Source organism: Catharus ustulatus, chromosome 9 (assembly GCF_009819885.2).
Source record: "Catharus ustulatus isolate bCatUst1 chromosome 9, bCatUst1.pri.v2, whole genome shotgun sequence".
Taxonomy (NCBI): Eukaryota; Metazoa; Chordata; class Aves; order Passeriformes; family Turdidae; genus Catharus; species Catharus ustulatus.
This window is the reverse complement of record NC_046229.1, coordinates 12,229,684-12,247,765: the sequence shown is the minus strand read 5'-3', so window position 1 is coordinate 12,247,765 and position 18,082 is coordinate 12,229,684. Positions and strand designations below refer to the sequence as shown.

Below are 18,082 nucleotides of genomic sequence, written 5' to 3'. Positions count from 1 at the left end.
TAAGCATTTCATGCTCTTATAAAGCTACAGTCCACTTTTTAAAATTACTATATGGCTATCTGAATAAGGTTTCCCCTTAGATGACTTCTTTGCTAACTGGGCCAAATAAAAATCCAGGTTTTTCTGGATAGGGTCAAGCTCATTGTTCAAAGGTGTTTGTATAGGAAAACCTATCACATACCATTTGTTTTTTTAAGTGTAGGACAACATCCTCTGGACTGATGATATTTCACAAGCCTCGAAAGACCTAGCAGATTTTTCTCAGACAAATTCCTGAACCTGTCACACTACTTGGTTTCTATTTGCTTGGTATATCCTAAGCTTCCCTTCTCACAGCCTGATAAAAAAGTAGCATGTGACTTAATAACTGAGCCTCCTTTTCCATTAGATAGGCAAGAGCAGTTGTTCAGTCCTGTTCTCTTCTTCCTGCATTTCCCTGGAGATTTTCCAGCTGCTCAGACTAACGGTAATGATCCCTTCTGCTGCCATGAAACCTGGCCAGGAAGAAGGGAATGTTGATCAGTCTGGCAATTCTATTCCTCTACTGACTTCAACATTCCTGCTACTCCTTTTTTATTCTTCAGCTCTTAAATTAATCTTTTTTTTTTTCCTGATTCCTCTCAAAATGGTTACCCTTTTTTCCCCCCCGTGGATTAGCAGGAAATCAGCTCTTGTGCAGCATGGTATAAACTCTGCTAGTGCTGCTGTCTCCCAGGGAGGGAGTTCTGCAGCTGCCTTTTGGTGGGAAGATGGCACCACAGTGACATCTTGCCCGACTTGAGTGCCTGCCTGAACTTCTGTCACAAAGTAGCATGAGCTACTTTATTTAATACCAAATACTTGCTGAATGTGTCAAATGTCCCCTAGCACTGCCAGCCTGGCTGCAGGCTTCTTCTCGCCTTGCTGCCGGGGAGCTGCTCCCTGGCTCGGGCACCCCTTCACCTCCATCTGGGAGGAAATGAGCCACCTTCCAGGATCGGTGTGTGGCCAGAGGCCAGATCCTGCCCGAGGAGAGAGGGAGGGGTAGCACCTGCACTTCGCCGCGGCTCTGGAGCGTCTCCAAGAGCAGCAGCAGGTTTGCTCAGACGCCACCCAGCTGGGGAATGCACCTGCCCGGGCAGGAGGTGAGGGCAGCGGCCGGACCTCGCTGCTGCCGCCGCACCAAGGCAGGGGAGCCTCACCCGGGTCTTGGCAGGCATTTGTAACAGGAAGGGAAGAGATTTTCCCCGTGGGCTCCCTGGTTAGCTGGATCCAGTGGAAGGAAAACCAGGAAAAACCACTACTGCCAGCAGGGAAGTGTGCTGGGCTGTCGCGTGTGGGCAGCGTCTGCCGCAGGTGAGTGATCCCTTCCTCGCTGGGAGCTGTGCGGGAAGGAGCTCCAGCAGGAGCTGCTGGCAGGTTTGAGGCTGCTTCAGACTTACGTCTTAAGAAACCCTGCTTCTTGCCTCCAATTCGTTTCTTCTTTATGCCATTGTTTCCTCTCAGCACGTAAGGCTTGAGAGTTTCTTGTTGCCTTGGCAGAGGTGCTTCAGGACAGGCTCTGCGGGGTCAGGATAATGGATACCTGTTGAGCATACAGAGAGGAAGAGGAACGTGACATTTTACAATGGAGCGTGCCAAAACTGTCTAGATCCGTGTAAAAGGCAGCTGTGCACTGACCCTGTTACAACAAGCCCTCCACCATCCTTAAGCCCAGAGCCCCTAGGTTTTGGGAAAGGAAGAGACAATCCACCATCACCCAGGGTTTCCTGGGGCTTCCCAAATGGAACATCATGGCAGAAGCACTGGTGGGACAGACGCTCACTTTTGGGAAAGCATTGTCCATCTGTCAGGGGAGAAAGGGTGGGCTCTCCCCAGATGTGCAGATCAAACTGCACAGGTTTGTATTGATTTTAAGCAGCCCAGGAAAGGGGGAGCATTGGGAATTTGTTGGAGCATTTGGGAGCATTTGGTTGGTGTGGCAGGCAAATGAGAGTGGATCTCTTGCAAGAGTTTTGGGTGAGACAGATAGATGCCACATAAAAACCCTGTTACTCCCATTCTTGCAGGTTCCTCTACCCCTAGTCCTGAGTTCTTAGAGAGGGAACCTTCCCACATGCTCCCAGGGGCACAGACAGGCCTTGAGCACCATGACACTCAGAGCTTCTGATTTGTGCATTGGCAGTAATTCAATCCTAAAACAAGATACATGAGCTTCATTCTCTTTGAGCCTATAGGGAGTTAGAACTGAATCAAATATGCTTAGGAAGCATTTCTTCACTGAAAAGGTGGTTAAACACTAGAACAACTTCCTAGAGAATTAGTTGATACCCCAAGCCTGTCAGTATTGAAGAGGCTTCTGGGCAATAACCTAAAAAACATTCTTGAATTTGGTCAGCCCTGAATTGGTCAGGCAGTTGGACTAGATGATCATTTCAGGTCCTTTTCCATTGAAATACAATAGAATAAACAACACAATAGGCTAGAATAGACAAACTAGAATACAATAGACAGAATAGAATGTACTGTTTCACTTGGAAGGGACATACAAGAGTTCAGGTTCGACTCTCTTGGTAAAGAAAAGCTTCCTAAAGCATTGGAAATTGAAAAAAATTACATGCAATTATGGGGAAATGTTTTTGCCTATTCTGGACTAAAGATTTTTGTGAGGCAAAGAGTGGGGGCAAGTCCATCTCAAACAGGCTATGGACAGACCAGGCAAAGAAGCAAGTAAGTTGTGGTGGACTGGGAAAGCAGAGGGCTGAGATGGCTTGGATTTGTTTGAGATTGTGAATCTCTGCTGGCTCTCATCCCCGCTGCCCATGTAAATCATTTTACATACTGTTATTTTATAGCAAATCTTGTTGGACTCTCCCAGTCCCCATGAGGTTCACGAAGTCCACATAAAAGCTGCATAAACCCTTCCAAGGCTGGAAATACAAGGAAGTACTGCAGGAGCCTGTCTCATCCCCAGATTTCCCCTCCTGAACCCTGTGGGTAAGCATTGTTTCAAGGGGTACCCTGGGTTTGAGGAGAGGAGGGAAGTGAGAAATATTTCAAGAGTTGAATGGTATGTGGCTCTGAAATTGAAATGTTAGTTAATATACAGTACATGGCTTGTCTGTCAGATATCAGTCTGTCAGGCACAAAAAGTTTATAAGTCAATTATAAACTAAGCTTCCTTTCTCACAGCCAGTATATGCATGTGTCATTCTGAGGAGTTCAACCAGTGTGCATCTCCCACACCTGCAGCCAGGAGTGGCCAGGACCACATTGATGATGACCCTCAATTTCCAGTTAAATGTTGTCAGGGTAGGGAAAGAAAAAAACAGCCAACACAATGAAAAAGGAAAAACATTAATATTTTTGTTTTCCTGCATTCCCAGTTCTTTCCTGTTCTTCCTCCACAGCTGCCAGCCAGCACTGGGGAAGGAGAGCATGTCACTTTCTTCCTGAAATGTGCTCTTTGGATGTACAGCATTGTGTGGCTGGGCTGGTCCCCTCCTCCTTTTTCTCCTGCATGCAGAGATGGGAGGACAGAAGGTGCTGGCTTCAGTAGTGACTAAATGTAGAGTTTAATGACCTGTGATTCACGCTATCAAATACACCAATCTGATGGGCCAATTGGCTTATTATGGTCTGTCCCAGACCAGTGAGACCCAGTAGCCCAAAGAACACCAAAATAAGGGACAACAGTTTTGGATGGCTGTCCTCCCTTGTGGCAGAGCAGGCATCTATATTCCTTCCTTTCTCTCTATCTGATCTGGGCAATGATGTGCTGCACAATGCTAAGAAAGCAGATCAGCAAAGCTGCTGTGAGATCTAGGTTCATCCCTTTTTCAAGCAGGATAGGGCCGATTTGGCTTAACATTTAAAGAGAGTTTTCTGAAGAGGGTGGGAGGCAATGCACCCAGCCTGAGGAATGAGAAACTGTAGCTAGATTTAGGGAGGAATGCTTTCATGGTGACGTTTATTTAACTCTGGAATGATCCCTGAGGGGCTATAGATCCTCCATCCTTGGCACCTAAATGAATGGGGCCCTGACCTACCCAGTCTGACTTTAGGTGAACTCTGCTTTAGGCAGGTGACTTCACAAGGTCCCATCCCACCTTAATTATTCTGTGATTCTGGGAGTAAAAATATTGTTATTAGCAGCACAAACCCTCAGGTATAGAGAAGCAAGCATGGATGTTTTAGAGCAAAAGACTATATTCCCAGAACATTTTCAAACAGGCATAAGGAAACATGAAAGCACACTTCAGTGGAAGCCTTTTCCTCTCCAAATAATTTGTTTAATAGGGGTTAATGTAGCACTGGGAAACTCTCCAAATCATATGTTAATAGAGGTTAATATAACACTGGGAAGTACATGGTTGTAGAGGTGATACCTAATTTTGTTCCTCAGCCAGATGCTCCTATAGTTTTATTTTGCTCCCTTGTCCTTCTTCTGAGCAAATAAAAAACTTAAATGGTTAAATTTTAAAAAGTAACATGAGAATGCAGTTCTGTACCTTGATTTTTGATCACATTTTCCCCCTCATTGTGGCTTATGCTGTTGTGGTTTTTTTTGTTTACTGTTTGACTCAAGTAACTTGGGTCAAGCAGCAGAAGAACACAGACTTTGCACTTCTCCAAGCTTTATGCTCTCTTAGTCCAAAATCTCAATCTAATCTACAAACTTGCTATCTGCTAGGCTCACCCATTCACTGGTGAGGAGGAGATAAGGCACCTCTGTGCTTAGAGAAGGAAAGGCAGGAGGGAGCAATGTTGAGCACCAAGCTGATTTGCATAGGCTGAAGAAACAACTCCAGACTGAATGTCTCCTCGCATCTCTCTACTTTAACAGTGCCCCATGACATCCTCACCTTCCCGTGGACTTGTGTCCTGGGCACAACAGCACAAGGTATCTACTGTCTCATGCAAAATCCACGTGCATGCCATCAGGCACAAACCAACACGCTTGAGCACAGCTCTTTTCTCTCTCTGATACTTTCTGGTTGTTCTGGCTGCAGCCAGGAGCTGTAGGTCTGCCCCGGCCCTTCTGTGCAGAGCAGCCCTGTGGGCTCCCAGAGCAGCCCTGTGGGCTCCCAGAGCAGCCCTGTGGGCTCCCAGGGCCGCTGGCTCCCAGGCCTGCAATCCCGCCGTGCTCACACACTTCCTGCTCACAGGCACGGGCTGCTGCTGGCAGCCAGCCCTGAGCCACGTCCAAAGTGACCTCATGCTCCATCACAGCCGGGGAGTGACTCAGGAGGAGCTTGGCCTGACACTGTCAGGCGGTGTCTGGTTCGAGCGCTCCCCACACAATTGTGCTCCCTGTCCCTCCTGCCCGTGTTGGCTGGGCCCCGATGGAGGGGGTTTGAGGAGTTTGCCTTGCCATAAGGGGATGCAGTCTGGAGAGCAGAGACAGGGAGGGCGACAGGAGGAAAGATCTGGTGTGTGCAGAGCTGCCGTGTGTGGAGGTCATAAATTGTCCCTGTCTGTGTACAATGAGCCCTGAGCCCCAGTGCTGAGCAGAGCAGGGTACAAACAGAACGTTTGACATGGGCTGATGGGCTCCTGAGAGCCATTTCTAGCAGGCAGGGTGGCTGTCCCCCCACCCAGGGGAAGTGACACAGCTCTGCCACAAGGAACCTGAGTCAGTTCCTGTCACTGCCATGGGCTCCTGCAGGACTCAGCAGTTCATGTGTGTGTCTGTGGCGGTCAAGGGTGCATTATCCTGTCTAGGTAGTAACCAAGGAGGCTGTTCTTGAGTCTCCAGGGTTTGCACCATGTGTCCCAGGCTCAGTCACTCCTGACATGCTCCCATGCTGTCCTCTCCAGCTCTTCTCCATGGTTTGGGGTACTAGCTGTTCTTGAGGGTCCCTGTGGTGCTGTGGGACCAGCTGGAGCCCTCACATGCCAGGGAGGAACATTATGTGAGAGAAATGCAAGTGCTTTCCACTCTTGGTCTAAAACTGTACCCAAAGAAGTATTGAGGAGGGCCAGGATAGCAGGGACATAAGCTGGGGAACCATGACTGGTGGGCTGAGACAAGGTGCTGTGCCCAGGGGAGCCCAGCTAAGCACAGCACCTCAGAGCCAGTACTGCCCTTCCTCTGCTCCCCTTCAGTGGCAAAGTGCTTCACAGACCATCAGCAAGGACAGCAAAATCTCAGGGTGCCAGACCACAGCTAAGGGCTCTTTCCAGGGAAATGCTGAGATCACTGGAGATGTAACTACCATATTTCTGTAGAGAGCTTCTGAGGGTAAATTGCTGGCAGTGCAGGGGTGGGGACAGGGCTGAGAACATGCAATTAGGGCAGCTCTCACTCTTCCAGCCACTGGAGTGAGAGTGGAAGGGTTAAACACTGGTCCTGACCCCCACCTCCCGTTCTGGGCAGCAGAGCCAGTTGGTGACAAGAGGCTGATGCTGATGAGGGAGCATGTGAAGCCCGAGCTGTGAATGGGGCTTTATCCCAGGAGGGACCTGCCTCTGCTGCGTCCCTGCCCTGCTGCCAGCACCAGCTGCAGGCAGAGTCCTTCGGGCAGCAATGTGCCAGCAGCCTCTGAGCAGGACGCACGCTGAGGTTCCCTCACAGCACATGGAGATCTCCTGGGAAGACGTGCAGCTGATCTGTTCTCCAGCACACGGGGCTTCTGTGAGGGAGGCACAGTAAGGTCTGCAGGCCAGCCTGGAGCAACCAAGGCCCAGGGTTCAGCACAGGATCATTTGGTACAGGGGAGCAGGGTCTCTGTTTAATATCTTCTCTTCTTGACTTTTTCAGATGAAAGGCACAGGAAAAGAAGGAGACAGCCCTGGCTATTCCCCTATGGTGCTGCTCTGGAAATGCTCCATCATGTTTCATAGACCTGCCTCGGTGGTGGGCTCAACCCCAGCACATAGACCATAGCTCTCCAGATGGTACCACTACAAAAGGAAATTCCATCAGGATCCAAAGAATGTCACCGAGACATCACTGCTGGAGAAATGCGGCTGCCTTCACCACTGCTGCATTGACCCTCCATTTGCTGTAAGGGTGCAAATTCATCTGTGCCACCTCTGTGCCACCTCTGTGCCCTCCTCACACAGCTGCCCACCATGCCAGAGCTGGCAGAGCTGAGCAGCCCCCGCACCCCTGCAGATGCGGACCACATCCAGAGGAATATCTTGGAAGAGCATGTGGAGCTCTGGTGGTTCCAGGACCCCAAAAAGTCCATCCTGTGCTATGGGATGGCCGTGGTGCTGATCCTGGCCTGTGGGATTGGGGGCATCATCCTGCTATACAGCACTAGCAGCCGGTCTGGAGAGTGGCGGCTCGCCGTGGGCACCACACTCTGCCTCCTGGCCCTGCTAGTGCTGCTGAAACAGCTGCTGAGCTCTGCAATCCAGGACATGAACTGCATCCGCAGCCGGGATCAGATCGAGCTCCTGAAGAGCGGAGGCTTCTCGGACTGCCTGGTGCTGCTGCTGAGTGCCCTGGTGCTGCTGGTGTGCGGGATGGTGCTCACCATCCTCTCCACCACCACCATGCAGCTCAGCCCCGCGCGGCCGCTGGCCAGCATGTTCACCAGCGGGGTCATCCTCCTGACTGCTGGCAGTGCCATCCTCCTCTGCCTGCTGCTATACCTGCTGTGCACCTCCTGCCGCCGGGCGGCTCCTCGGAGCCTGGAGACGGGCGACATCCGTGTCTTCACCATCTCCGGCCGCCTCGCTGGGAACAGGCGGCTTCCTCCCACCTCCAGCATGGCCAACCTGATCTGAGCCAGCACACCTCTGCATGAGCCTTAGCGGATACAACCTGTCAGTGATGGCCTTCCCAAAGGAAGGAGGGCTGCAGTGTGCCTTGTGTTTCTGCTGGAGATGACTGGCATTTGCTTTGCCCCAGGCTGGTGGCACAGCACAGACTCAGGGTGCCTGGACAGGCTCTGACCTGGCTGGCATTTTACCTCCACAAAGCCTCCTGTGGCAGCTGCTGCCTGCCTGGCTGTGACCCATGTTACAGAGTGAAGGTGAGCCTGTCCTGTACCCCTGGGGACCCCAGTAATTGTTTGGTTCCTGCAGTTCCTGGAACTGTGTCATATGCTCTCCTGGCAGGAGAGGCTGTCATTGCGGGTGGTGTAAAACCAACCTGTGCTCTGTGCAAAGCCTCCAGCTCCTGAGTGAAGTAGAGCCTCTAGCAGCTGGTGAATGGCAGGAGATACTTTGCATGTCAGCAGGCACAAGGGAGCCTGGTGGGAGGTATGGCTGCAGGAGCTGCTCCCAAGAAATCACTGGTGTCTGTGGGAGTGAGTGTGGGATTTGCACAGAACTGTGTGTGCCAGCACAGCTGGACTTCACATGAAATGCTGTTTGTGTTTGCAATGCCAAGATCTGTTCCAATGTTACATTTCTGCAGCCCACCATCACCTGTGGTTTATCAAAGGGGTGATCAAGGGGTGTTGGTGTCAAGGCCCTGATGGGTTATGTGTGCTGGACTGAGTGAACTGGCTCTGTTACCATGCCAGGGTACTCCAGCTACATAAGCCATAAACAGCAAGGTGCAGTTGCTGGGGGATGGTGATGAGATGCCTGAATCCTGGAGCTGGGGCTGCCCTCTGCAAAAGCTGTGCAAGGGGAGAGGGCTGTGCCCTCCCACAGGAGTTTCCCAGGCAGAGGCACCTCTGCTGCCAGAAGCCCTGAAGCTCATCCCAGTCCCTGCTTGTTTCCATGCTGCTTCTGTCTCCCAAGTGCTCCAGCTGCTGCAGGACAGAAAAATTCTTCTACTGTCACTTGGGCCTTACCCAGAGCTTTTTTTGGTGGTTTATGTCTACAAGGTGTCTTGTTCTATCACTAAGGTGTCTCTCCCAGAGGCAGACTAACAAGTCACCCCAGGAATTTTTCCTGTGACTTAAGTCTAATTTACCTGTCAAAATTCTAATTTCCCTTATAGATCCACTAACTCTTTCACTGCCCTTTCCATAGATCTAGATCCCAACCTCCCGCTGAAGATGCTCCTGTATGACCTTCTCTTCCTCTTAGCCAGCTGGTCAGAGCACGGTGCTAATAACACCAAGGTTACAGGTTTGAATCCTGTGTGGGCCATTCCCTTAAGAGTTGGACTCTATGATCCTTCTGGGTCCCTTCCAGCTCAGACTATTCTGTGATTCTGTTCTTCTTGTCTGCTCCCATCTTTCCTTCACCTGAGTTGCTCTGCCCCAGATGTTGGTTTTGCTCATTATTTGCCAAGTTTCCTCTGCAATGGAATGAGACTGAGCTATTGGTTTTTGGTGCCTGGTAGCAAATTCATGTGGAAGAGGATGCTACTGATTTCCTTGTTAATGGCACAAATCACTGTCCTTGTTACACCTGGAGGTAGTGTCAGAGTTCACCATCAGCTGGTCAGTGATGGCTTCATCCCTCCACAGCTCCAGACCTACCATCCTCAATGCAGTGAGATCTCATGAAACCACTTCTGTATTCACCTGCTTTTGCCCTGCTCCTGCTGACTTTCCTTTGCCTGAAGCCTTGGATTGTTTTCCCCAATGTACAAGTACATAATTTGGGCTTTTCTCTCTGTATCTCTGTTATTTCTACATTTTCCTCTGCCACTTTCACATCATCTATAGATTTTATTAAACTGCTGTTTCCTCTTCTTTCTGCATCTCCTCCCTTAATCTGTCCAAGAGCTCAGAAGGTGGTAGTGAGCTCAGATCCTCCTGTGCTAAATCTCTTCAAAGCTGAGCTGTTCTTTCCCTCTGGGCTGTTTGGCCCCAGGTCCACCAGGGACCCCTCTGCCTACACAGGAGGGGACAGGCCAGAGCTGAATGGTTTTGCACCATCACCCCTGCTGCTGCTCTGCACATCAGTGCATGTGCAGTTATGCTAGGCTGCACCCCCTCTGCCAGCACCAGTGCTCCAGCAGTGACTGCCAGCTCCACCAGCCCAGTTGTGCTGACAGGCCACAGCTGCCTGCACACCAGCTGTTTAGCACATCTGGGCATTTCTGAGAAGAGGTGTGACTGCCCAGCTCGCATGTCTGTGCTGCCTGCATGTTCAAGTGAATACTGTCCCCTCCACAGCTCCTTTAAAATGTGCCTCAAGTGGCTGTGAATTGTGCCAGAAAAGGGTGATTGACTGTGGGCCACAACAGCAACCCAATGAGATAATGGCTGAGAACAGGCTGTGCCTGAAGATGGTGGTTGGGTGTCCAGCTGCCCAGAGGGACAGCCTGTGCTGCCAATCACTGACTCCCCTCTGCAGCACAGTGCTGGTTTGCTTCTTGGTGCCTGTGTTGTGTGTGTACATACCTAATAAAGTGTTAGAGAAGTTGATTGTGTTGAAGACTGATACTTGAATGCAGGCTTCTCTGCAGAGCAGGAGGTGTCAGGGCTTTTCAGGGCTGGCCTCAGCCCGGGGCAGTAATCACAACAGCCCAGAGTCCCTCGCATGGCTGTGGTTTTGGATAGTGTGGCAATGCCACCACAGCCCCAAAAATGCATGTACTTCTTTCCTGATACACAATTCCCTCCCCCCAGATGCATGTAAATCTCTCTGCTTAAGAACCCGGACATATCCAGATCCCCTTACCACTGCTCTGTGAACCTGAGACCTGGCCATGTGCCTGTAAGAGGCTCACGTGGAGCACACAAAGCCTCCTGGATATGTCAGTGCTGGCTAGTTTGTTTACTGTTTAGAAGCTGTTCACCCTGTGGCAGGGCTGAGCCTCGAGGCAGCAGCTGCTGCCTGACACAAGCCTGGAACCAGTCTGCCTGCATACCTGCTCCTGCTCCCCGCCAGCCTCAGCCAGGCCTCACAGCAGCTTCCTGGGTGGACCCCTGCAGAAGGATCCTCCTTTTCATGCTCTGACCCCTTGTATTCCCAGCTCTGCATGCCAGTTATATTTCCCCCCAAAGATGAGTTGTCAGGTTCCTGCCCACTTGCACTGCAGCTGGCTGAGAGAAGGGGCAGAAAAATGCCCCCCCCCCCACACACACATGCACAAACACAAGAAAACCTGCCATGCCTGCTTGATTAAAAAATAAATGGGTCTATCAACAGGGTCAAAGTAGACAAGCCATCCATCCACTAAGTGCTGAGGGACTGGTGAGTGAGATCTTGGACAAATAAGCCTGGGCACTTGTATTTTTAACTGCTTTAAAGACAACACTGAGACTAAAAAGAAAAGACTGCATTTAGGATGAATTCGTGTGATTGAAAAGCATGATGAAAAGCCCAAAAAATACCCTCCAAAAGGTAACTGAAATGCTTTTTCGCAGTCCTCAGATTTAAATCTCTTACCCAAAAGAGATTAGAAATTCCCAAAAAATACAGTATATAGTGTATTTTCATGGGTAGCTGTTGAGCCCAGAAGACAAATAATGAGACAGTAACTGAAAAGATAAAGCTCACTTTAGAAATATGGCATTTAAGAGCAAAAGCAGGCTGACTACTGAAACAAGCCAGCAGTTTTTCCTCCTGCTCATGGCTTCAAGTTGCACATTTACTCTCTGGCTTATATCACCCATCCAATGCCTGACCCATTTGTCCCCTTTGGGTGATGTTCTCTGAGGTGTATTATTTATGTTTTTTATACACTTTTGTTTTAATGAGTGGAGAAATAGAAAGGCAGTTAGCAGTAAAATGGAGATTTGAAGGAAGTGGGGGAATTAGCTGTGTGGCAGAGCTTTGAGAAACGCTGTCCTGTGTTGATTCCTCATGCTCTGGAGCATGACGAAGAGACTCCTGAGCTATCAGGGACAGTAATGACTGGGCTGTGCCCTGGGAAATCTTCCCAACCGGTTGGTACCAGCCTTATGAATCACTTACCAAAGGTGAATGCCACAGCTGCTCTCTGCTTTTAACTCCAGTGTAACCCATGAAGGCACGACCAACTCCAGCAGAAATAACTTGCAGTTACCCATGTCTCATGTACTGTTCATTGTACCACAAAGATGACAGGAATGTAAAAATGATCACATTCATACAACTCCACAGTTAAAGAGACGTGTGGAACTCTGTAACGAGTGCTGGGAGAGAGGGTCATCTCGCCCCAGTGTGTGTGCCTGGCACTGCAAGTGGCAGCACTGATGAGTTTGCTCAGCTCTGCAGAGCTGACAGGGAAAGGTGTCTTTTAGCTTGTCTTTCTGGAGAGAAAAGAGAGAAAAGGAAGAAGAGCCATGGCTGGAGAGACATGCACAGAATCCCTGTGATGACGCACCAAGGCTGTCTGCACCACAGAAGGTGAAATATTCCTTTGGACAAGAGCACTCATTGTGCCACAGATGTGATCTCTCATTGCCACAGTTAGAGGAATGTTGTCCCGGTCCTTGAAAGCACATGCAAAAAAAGCCACATGCCAGCTGTGGGGCTGGGGGTCTCCTCCCAGCACTGCCACTGGGAGAGTCCCAACAAACCAGTGCAGGCAGTGGCAGGGCTAAATCATGCTTTAATCACACCTCAGAGTGACAACACATTGAGCAGGGCTGGGACTGGCACCATGGGGCAGTGGGGCCAGTGCCCAAGACCCTGTGGCAGCACCAGGGCAGGCTCCTCTCCCCACTGCACCCAGCTTCCTGGGCACAACAGGCACCACCTCCTTCATCCTCAGCATCCAGGTAAGGCTGGGAAAGCAGCAGCTGGTTTGGTGTCCCTGTGACAGTGCAGCCTAGTGTTATGCTGGGATACTCTGGGACCGGCTGCCTTCAGCTTCCAACACCATTCCTAGCCCATCCCTGTCTCCTTTGCTCTCTGCTCCTTTCCTCCTGCCCCAAATATGTATGGCCCAAAATCAAAGGCAGGTGGGAAAGGAGTGGAGCTAGGGAGACAGCAAGAGGCCACAGCAGTGGTGGCTGAGTTGTAAGCTATTAGCTCAGATGGAGCGATGCAACTCCTGCTCCTCTTTTGTTGGCAGCTGCTCATCGGGCTGGATGTAGTTGTCCTCGATGAAGCCATCATCATCCTCAGCTTGCAGGTCAGCAGCATCAGGTATGGAGGCCCTGTCCCAGCTGCTGGTATCCTCCATGGGGCTGCCTCCGATGGAGCTGATTTCAGGCAGCGGCCGGTGGCGGTAGCTGGCGAAGTTCTTGCGGACAAGTTTGCACTTGGCAACCAGTGCAATCAGGATGGAGATGCCAATTGCTGTCACAATGAATCCCACCAGGAATGGCCAGCTCCTTCCCCCCTTCCCAGCAGGCAGTGCAATGGCTGTGACACAGGAAAGGCACATGGTCAGCCTGTGGCAAACCCAGCGCTCCCCATTGTCCAGCCCTGTGCCTGCCTGCAGTGTGCAGCCAGCACTAGATCACTTCATTAGGAGCAATACAGATGCTCCTCACCAAGAGCCAGTTACCAAGGGCTGTGAACACTGTGGGCAAAACTGCCCGACAGCTGATGCTGCCCATCACTGTGGAGTCTGTGCTCCATGTGGCTTTGTGGCACCTGGTAACTTTCCTGTCACAAAGCAAGCAAACAAACACCTCCAGGTGTTGGCCACCCTCCCACCAAGCCACTGCACCAGCGTGGCCCAGCAGCCTGAGCCTCTGGGACTGTGGGGCAGAGCAGGGGGTCTCCACCTGCAGCCCCATCCAGTATGACAGAGGACAGGAAGGTGCTAGACCTTATGGATACCTCTGAATCTGTACGACTTACTGTTGTTCTCAGTCACTGTGATCTGCTGTACTGTGCTGAGCTCACGAGCAAACCGCTGCTTCATCTGGCAGCCCAGGTCCTGAGAATCCAGAGCTGCAATCTCCTGGCCCCTCAGCCCCGGGGGCAACACGCAGGTCACCTGCACATCTGGGAGACAAATGGGCTAAGGTGGGATAGGGGTCTGTGCCCATCTCCTCTCTAGTTTAGAGAAGATGATTCCCGCTTGCTCCTGGGTTGACGGGATGCATTGCAAGGTGCTCCTGGCTCACCCTTACCGACTTGCTGACCCTCAGCATATTGTAGGGAACAACCCAAGGGAAAATCCCCTGATTAGCAGCAGCTCCTTTAAACTGGATACAGACAAATTCATGGATACCCACAGAAACCCCATTGCTCTTATTTGGAGCTGAACTCAGATGGTTGGAGCCTGACCTGGCTCCAGAGAGGGAGCTGCCAAGCCCTCAACAATGAAAATGTGTTCACTCCACAAAGACACATAAAGAAAGATTTAGAGGCCCAAGCATAGTGCAGCCTATTTCCCAGAACAGTGGCCAAATTATCCTGTTGATATTCTTAGAAATCCTCGGTATACTGCATAACTGCAAGCAAGGAACAGACACATCACCTTTGGTTTGCTGTCCCTCAGCAGGGTAGGACAGAGAGCCATCTCACACCTTGCCCAGGGATCAGTGCAAATGGATCAAGCAAGACTCCTACTCTCGGGGTTCTGCCTGCCTGACACATCCCCTGGCACCCATCCCTTCCACTCACCTGGCCTGCGCTGCAGCCACTGCTGCAGAGGGTGCACGCTGCAGTTGCACACCCAGGGGTTCCCTTCCAGACGGACCCGTGGGACTGACTCCATCAGCTGCAGGCTCCAAGTGTCCACAGAGACCAGCGCGTTGTGACGCAGGTCCAGATGGAGAAGAGCCCTCAGTGGCAAAAGGAAAGAGACATCAAGCTCTTGCAAGCTGTTGTTTCTTAGAAGCAGTGTGTGCAAGTTTCCCAGGCCTTTGAAAGTGTCCGTGTGGATGTAGGTGATGCCACAGCTGCTCAGGTCCAGGAGACGCAGCGCTGCGAGGTTGGAGAAGACTGCTGGGCTCAGTGTGAGCTTGGCATTGCTGGAGAGGTTGAGAGAGTGCAGGGAAGGGAAATGCTTCAGGAGAGTGCTGTGATGAGGCATGACCAAGGAGTTGAAGGAGAGGTCCAAACCGGTGATGTTTTTTGGAAGGGAACTTGGAGCATGCTGAAGGCTCTTCCCACTGCAGTCAGCCCATCCCTGGGAAAAGAGCTACTGTCTGAGATGGGCTATCCACAATGGGCAGTCATGAGAGAGACTTCCCAAGAGTTCAAATGTCTTAATTACCCTTGCAGAGTTTTAAAAAAGCAAAAACACACATGTTTAAAAAAACACACGAGCTGCCAGATGGGAGTGGGCCTGGATAAATGGAGAAAGATGAGCAGGACAGACCAGGACTGAGAGCAGCTGACTGAAACAGTAAAGGACGAGCATGCTGGGCTGGGGGAAATACCCAAAAGGGTGAGTACAAAGGCAGCAGGTTGTCACCCTCCGTCCTTCCGTACAGGGCAGCTGTCATACAGGGTCAGTTTGCAGAGGGCCTTCCTCTTCCTCCCCTGGATCCCCACCTCCAGCCCCTGGGGAGCTCTGGTGTGACACTGGGGCATCCTCCCAGCTGGAGCAGGGAAGCAGGCGAGCCTTGCCTGTTGCAAGGGCAGGCAGGAAGCTGACCAGGCTGCAGAGCTACAGGCACCTGTACCAGTCACTCGTGCCAGGAGCAGCTCCCTGGGGATGTGCATGATAGTGCACCAATGCATCAATCTATGCCACGTTCCTGAGGATACATGGTGAGTAGCTGTGGCTTACTGCTGGCTGGCTGTGTCAGCATCAGGAAACAAAGCAGATCAAGGACCATTCACTGTCCCAAAAGACCAGCAGAGCAGGATGGAACGATCAGTCAACCCACAAGGATGGATTTTTTTTTTTTTTTTACTAGTAAATAGGGTGCCCCAACTCAGATAGTTTTGGGGAGCAGTCCCCTGCATGGGTTGCTCTTGCCTTGGCTTTCAGTGGGAGGGGGTCAAATGTCCAAACTGAAGCTACTAGACAGCAGGTCAGCAATTTAAGTTTGGTTGGGCAGGCACAAGCTCCTGCTAAGTGCTGTGCTTGGACCTTGCAAGCAGAGATGCTGTGCTTTAAATTTACTGTGTTCCATAGTCCTGGGTTTTCTGTGTTTGGCTACATTCCAGCCAGCTGGGCTTTCCATTTCTTTCACCTCTCCTTTCATCCTCCTGTCCACATAAATCTCCTATCAGACCCTGCTGTTCGTGCTTGGTAGAGGAACAGATATGCCCTTAGAAACCTGAAGTGCTGAGGACTGGGTTATAATTGGGCCGTGGGGGTACCACATGGGTCCTGTTTTCAGCTCAAACACAGCTGGGCTCAGGGAGGCTTTGGAAAACAGTGCGAAGCTTTGGGTGGAATAACTGAGAGCTCAATGGAAAGGTCAGTGACCCATGACAGCCACTTTCCTTCATTCTCTCAGCTCCTGCCTGATCAGCCAAACTGCTGGCTGCAGTGCTTATCCCAGTGGCTTTGTTGTGTTTCCTGCTCTGTGCTGGGTGCTCAGGGATCCTGGCCCCATGCTTGCCATCACCCTGGCTTTAGTCACGGCATCACCATGCACTGGGGAGGGGAGTGAGGGGTTGGGATCTCCTCAGGGATGTGTCTCATGCAGCTTGCTATGCACTCCTTATGGGCAGCTGTGTTACACCTGCAGCCGAGACCCCCACAGTCAGAAACGCGATGGATCAGACAGTGCTTTGCCAGGCCATGCTCTGGTGAACAGGCTGGACAACATGACATGTTCAGCCCAAGGCTGGGAGCAGGACAGCCAGGCTTTGGACATGGGCGAACCACCCCTGTGGCTGGTGACCACTGGCACAGTACATCTCCCAATTAACTCCCATGGGTTTTAATTGCTCATTTTCTCTTGAGCAGTGCAGAGCAGGAGTTGCCTGCCAGGCCCAGCTGCCCTGGGCACCCCAGCCGTGCTGGCAGGACCAGGAGCGGGGCCCCTGCCCACCCCAGCCCTGCCCACACCACAGCCCTCACGGCCCCCCTACCTGGTGGTCAAGGCTGCAGGGGTGTCCCATCACCACTGACCAGACGCAGAGGAAGCTGCAGACCCAGCAGGGCAGGCAGGTAGGAGCCATTTGGCTCCAGGAAACTTCCGGCCACAAAAACAAGTCTCGGGGAAAGCTGGGAACCGGCAGAGCCGGCCGTGCCGGGCGAGGTGTGGCCGCGGCCGCACGGCTCAGGCCGCCACCGAGTCCCCACAGCCGGCCCCGCAGCGCCCGGGACCCGGCCCGGCTCCCGCCCGGCCCCGCTCCTCCCGGGCTGGTGAAAGGTGGCGGGGCCAGTTACACATTAACAGCCGCGCCCCATCACCTCCCACCCGGGTGGCCGCCCTGATCCGTGCCCAGGACTGCCTGCTGCGCCCTGGGGTGCCGTGGGGCTGCCCGAGGGCAGCAGGACACTGGGAGGGGCTGCCAGAGGGAGGAGGGGGCACGTCTGGGCCGGCTGCCCTGAGACTCCGGGGTGGAGGAGAGCAGCCTGAGCCCGGTACAGGTGTTGGTCCGCACGCCTGGGACAGGCGCTTACAGCCAGCCCCAGCCCCGAAAGCTGGGGCTGAGGCAGCAGGAAAGTGTCTGAAAGAAAATAAAAGTCTTGCTGGAATTCCAGCAAAAATGTGGTTAAAGCAAGCAGCAAACTGGCAGTGAGCAGCAGCTGTCCGTGAGGGTCCCAGAGGATGAGAGCGCCCCACTCCCTTCGGCTCCCCCATTAAGTGGCAGACCTGCCGCTTAACACTAGTTCTCCCTGCGAGTCTTGCCGTGGGGCCAATGAAAGTCTGAGAAATCATGTCAAAGCAGCATCTCATGGGTGTTTGCTGGCACACGAGACCTGCTCCTGTGCTTACGAGTGATGGGGTGGGTGAGTGGGCAAGGCTGGCAGAGCCACAGGCCAGGCAGGAAAAATGCTGGATGCACCTGCTCCTGCCTTTGCCTCTGCAGCAAGAGGGAGCCCCAAGCGCTCTTCCCTGCTCCCCATTCCCTGGTCTCATGCCTGCTCAAACAACAGGAAGCTGATTGCCAGCAAGAGCACTTTGGAGCTGTCTGCAACTGGGACAGGACGGCCCCTCTTCCCCCAGCTGCCAAAGGGCTCCTCCTCAGCCACACGTCCCACCCTTTCCTCAGGGAAAGGGCTTCCCAGCAGTCTGTCCTTCATCCTGTGGGCATGTGCTGGATGCCAACACAGCAGACAGCCTCTGCTTCCCAGGCGGGCTGGGGATGCTCTACTACCCTGCTTCCAGGATGATCCTATGCCTGGTAGGAGCAGTCCTTAGCCCAGCCTTGTGGGGTGTCCCCACGGCCCACTGAGCAGGTAAAACAAAACAAGCATCCAGAGAAACGGAGCTAG

At 52.2% G+C, this 18,082-nt stretch overlaps 2 protein-coding genes across 3 annotated transcripts; one reads left to right on the top strand and one right to left on the bottom strand.

The window, feature by feature from the left end:
- Positions 1–1,500: 1,500 nt before the first annotated feature.
- Positions 1,501–16,863, bottom strand: C9H1orf210 (chromosome 9 C1orf210 homolog). 2 transcript variants are annotated; one of them, XR_004418728.1, is made up of 4 exons: positions 14,356–16,863; positions 13,585–13,731; positions 11,764–13,140; positions 1,501–1,564 (listed from the first exon to the last, which is right to left on the bottom strand). XR_004418728.1 is itself a non-coding variant. In XM_033067828.1 (3 exons), exons 1-3 carry the CDS (start codon positions 14,765–14,767, stop codon positions 12,806–12,808), a joined length of 894 nt encoding a protein of 297 aa, XP_032923719.1. In that variant the 5' UTR covers positions 14,768–16,863; the 3' UTR covers positions 9,522–12,805. The 2 variants fall into 2 exon arrangements, 1 of the variants encoding a protein (XP_032923719.1); XM_033067828.1 differs by lacking the exon at positions 1,501–1,564 and having other exon boundaries at positions 9,522–13,140.
- Positions 6,431–9,590, top strand: TMEM125 (transmembrane protein 125). The gene is made up of 2 exons (XM_033067829.2): positions 6,431–6,635; positions 6,743–9,590. The coding sequence occupies exon 2, from the start codon at positions 7,057–7,059 to the stop codon at positions 7,717–7,719; it is 663 nt and encodes a 220-aa protein (XP_032923720.1). The 5' UTR covers positions 6,431–6,635; positions 6,743–7,056; the 3' UTR covers positions 7,720–9,590.
- Positions 16,864–18,082: the final 1,219 nt, after the last annotated feature.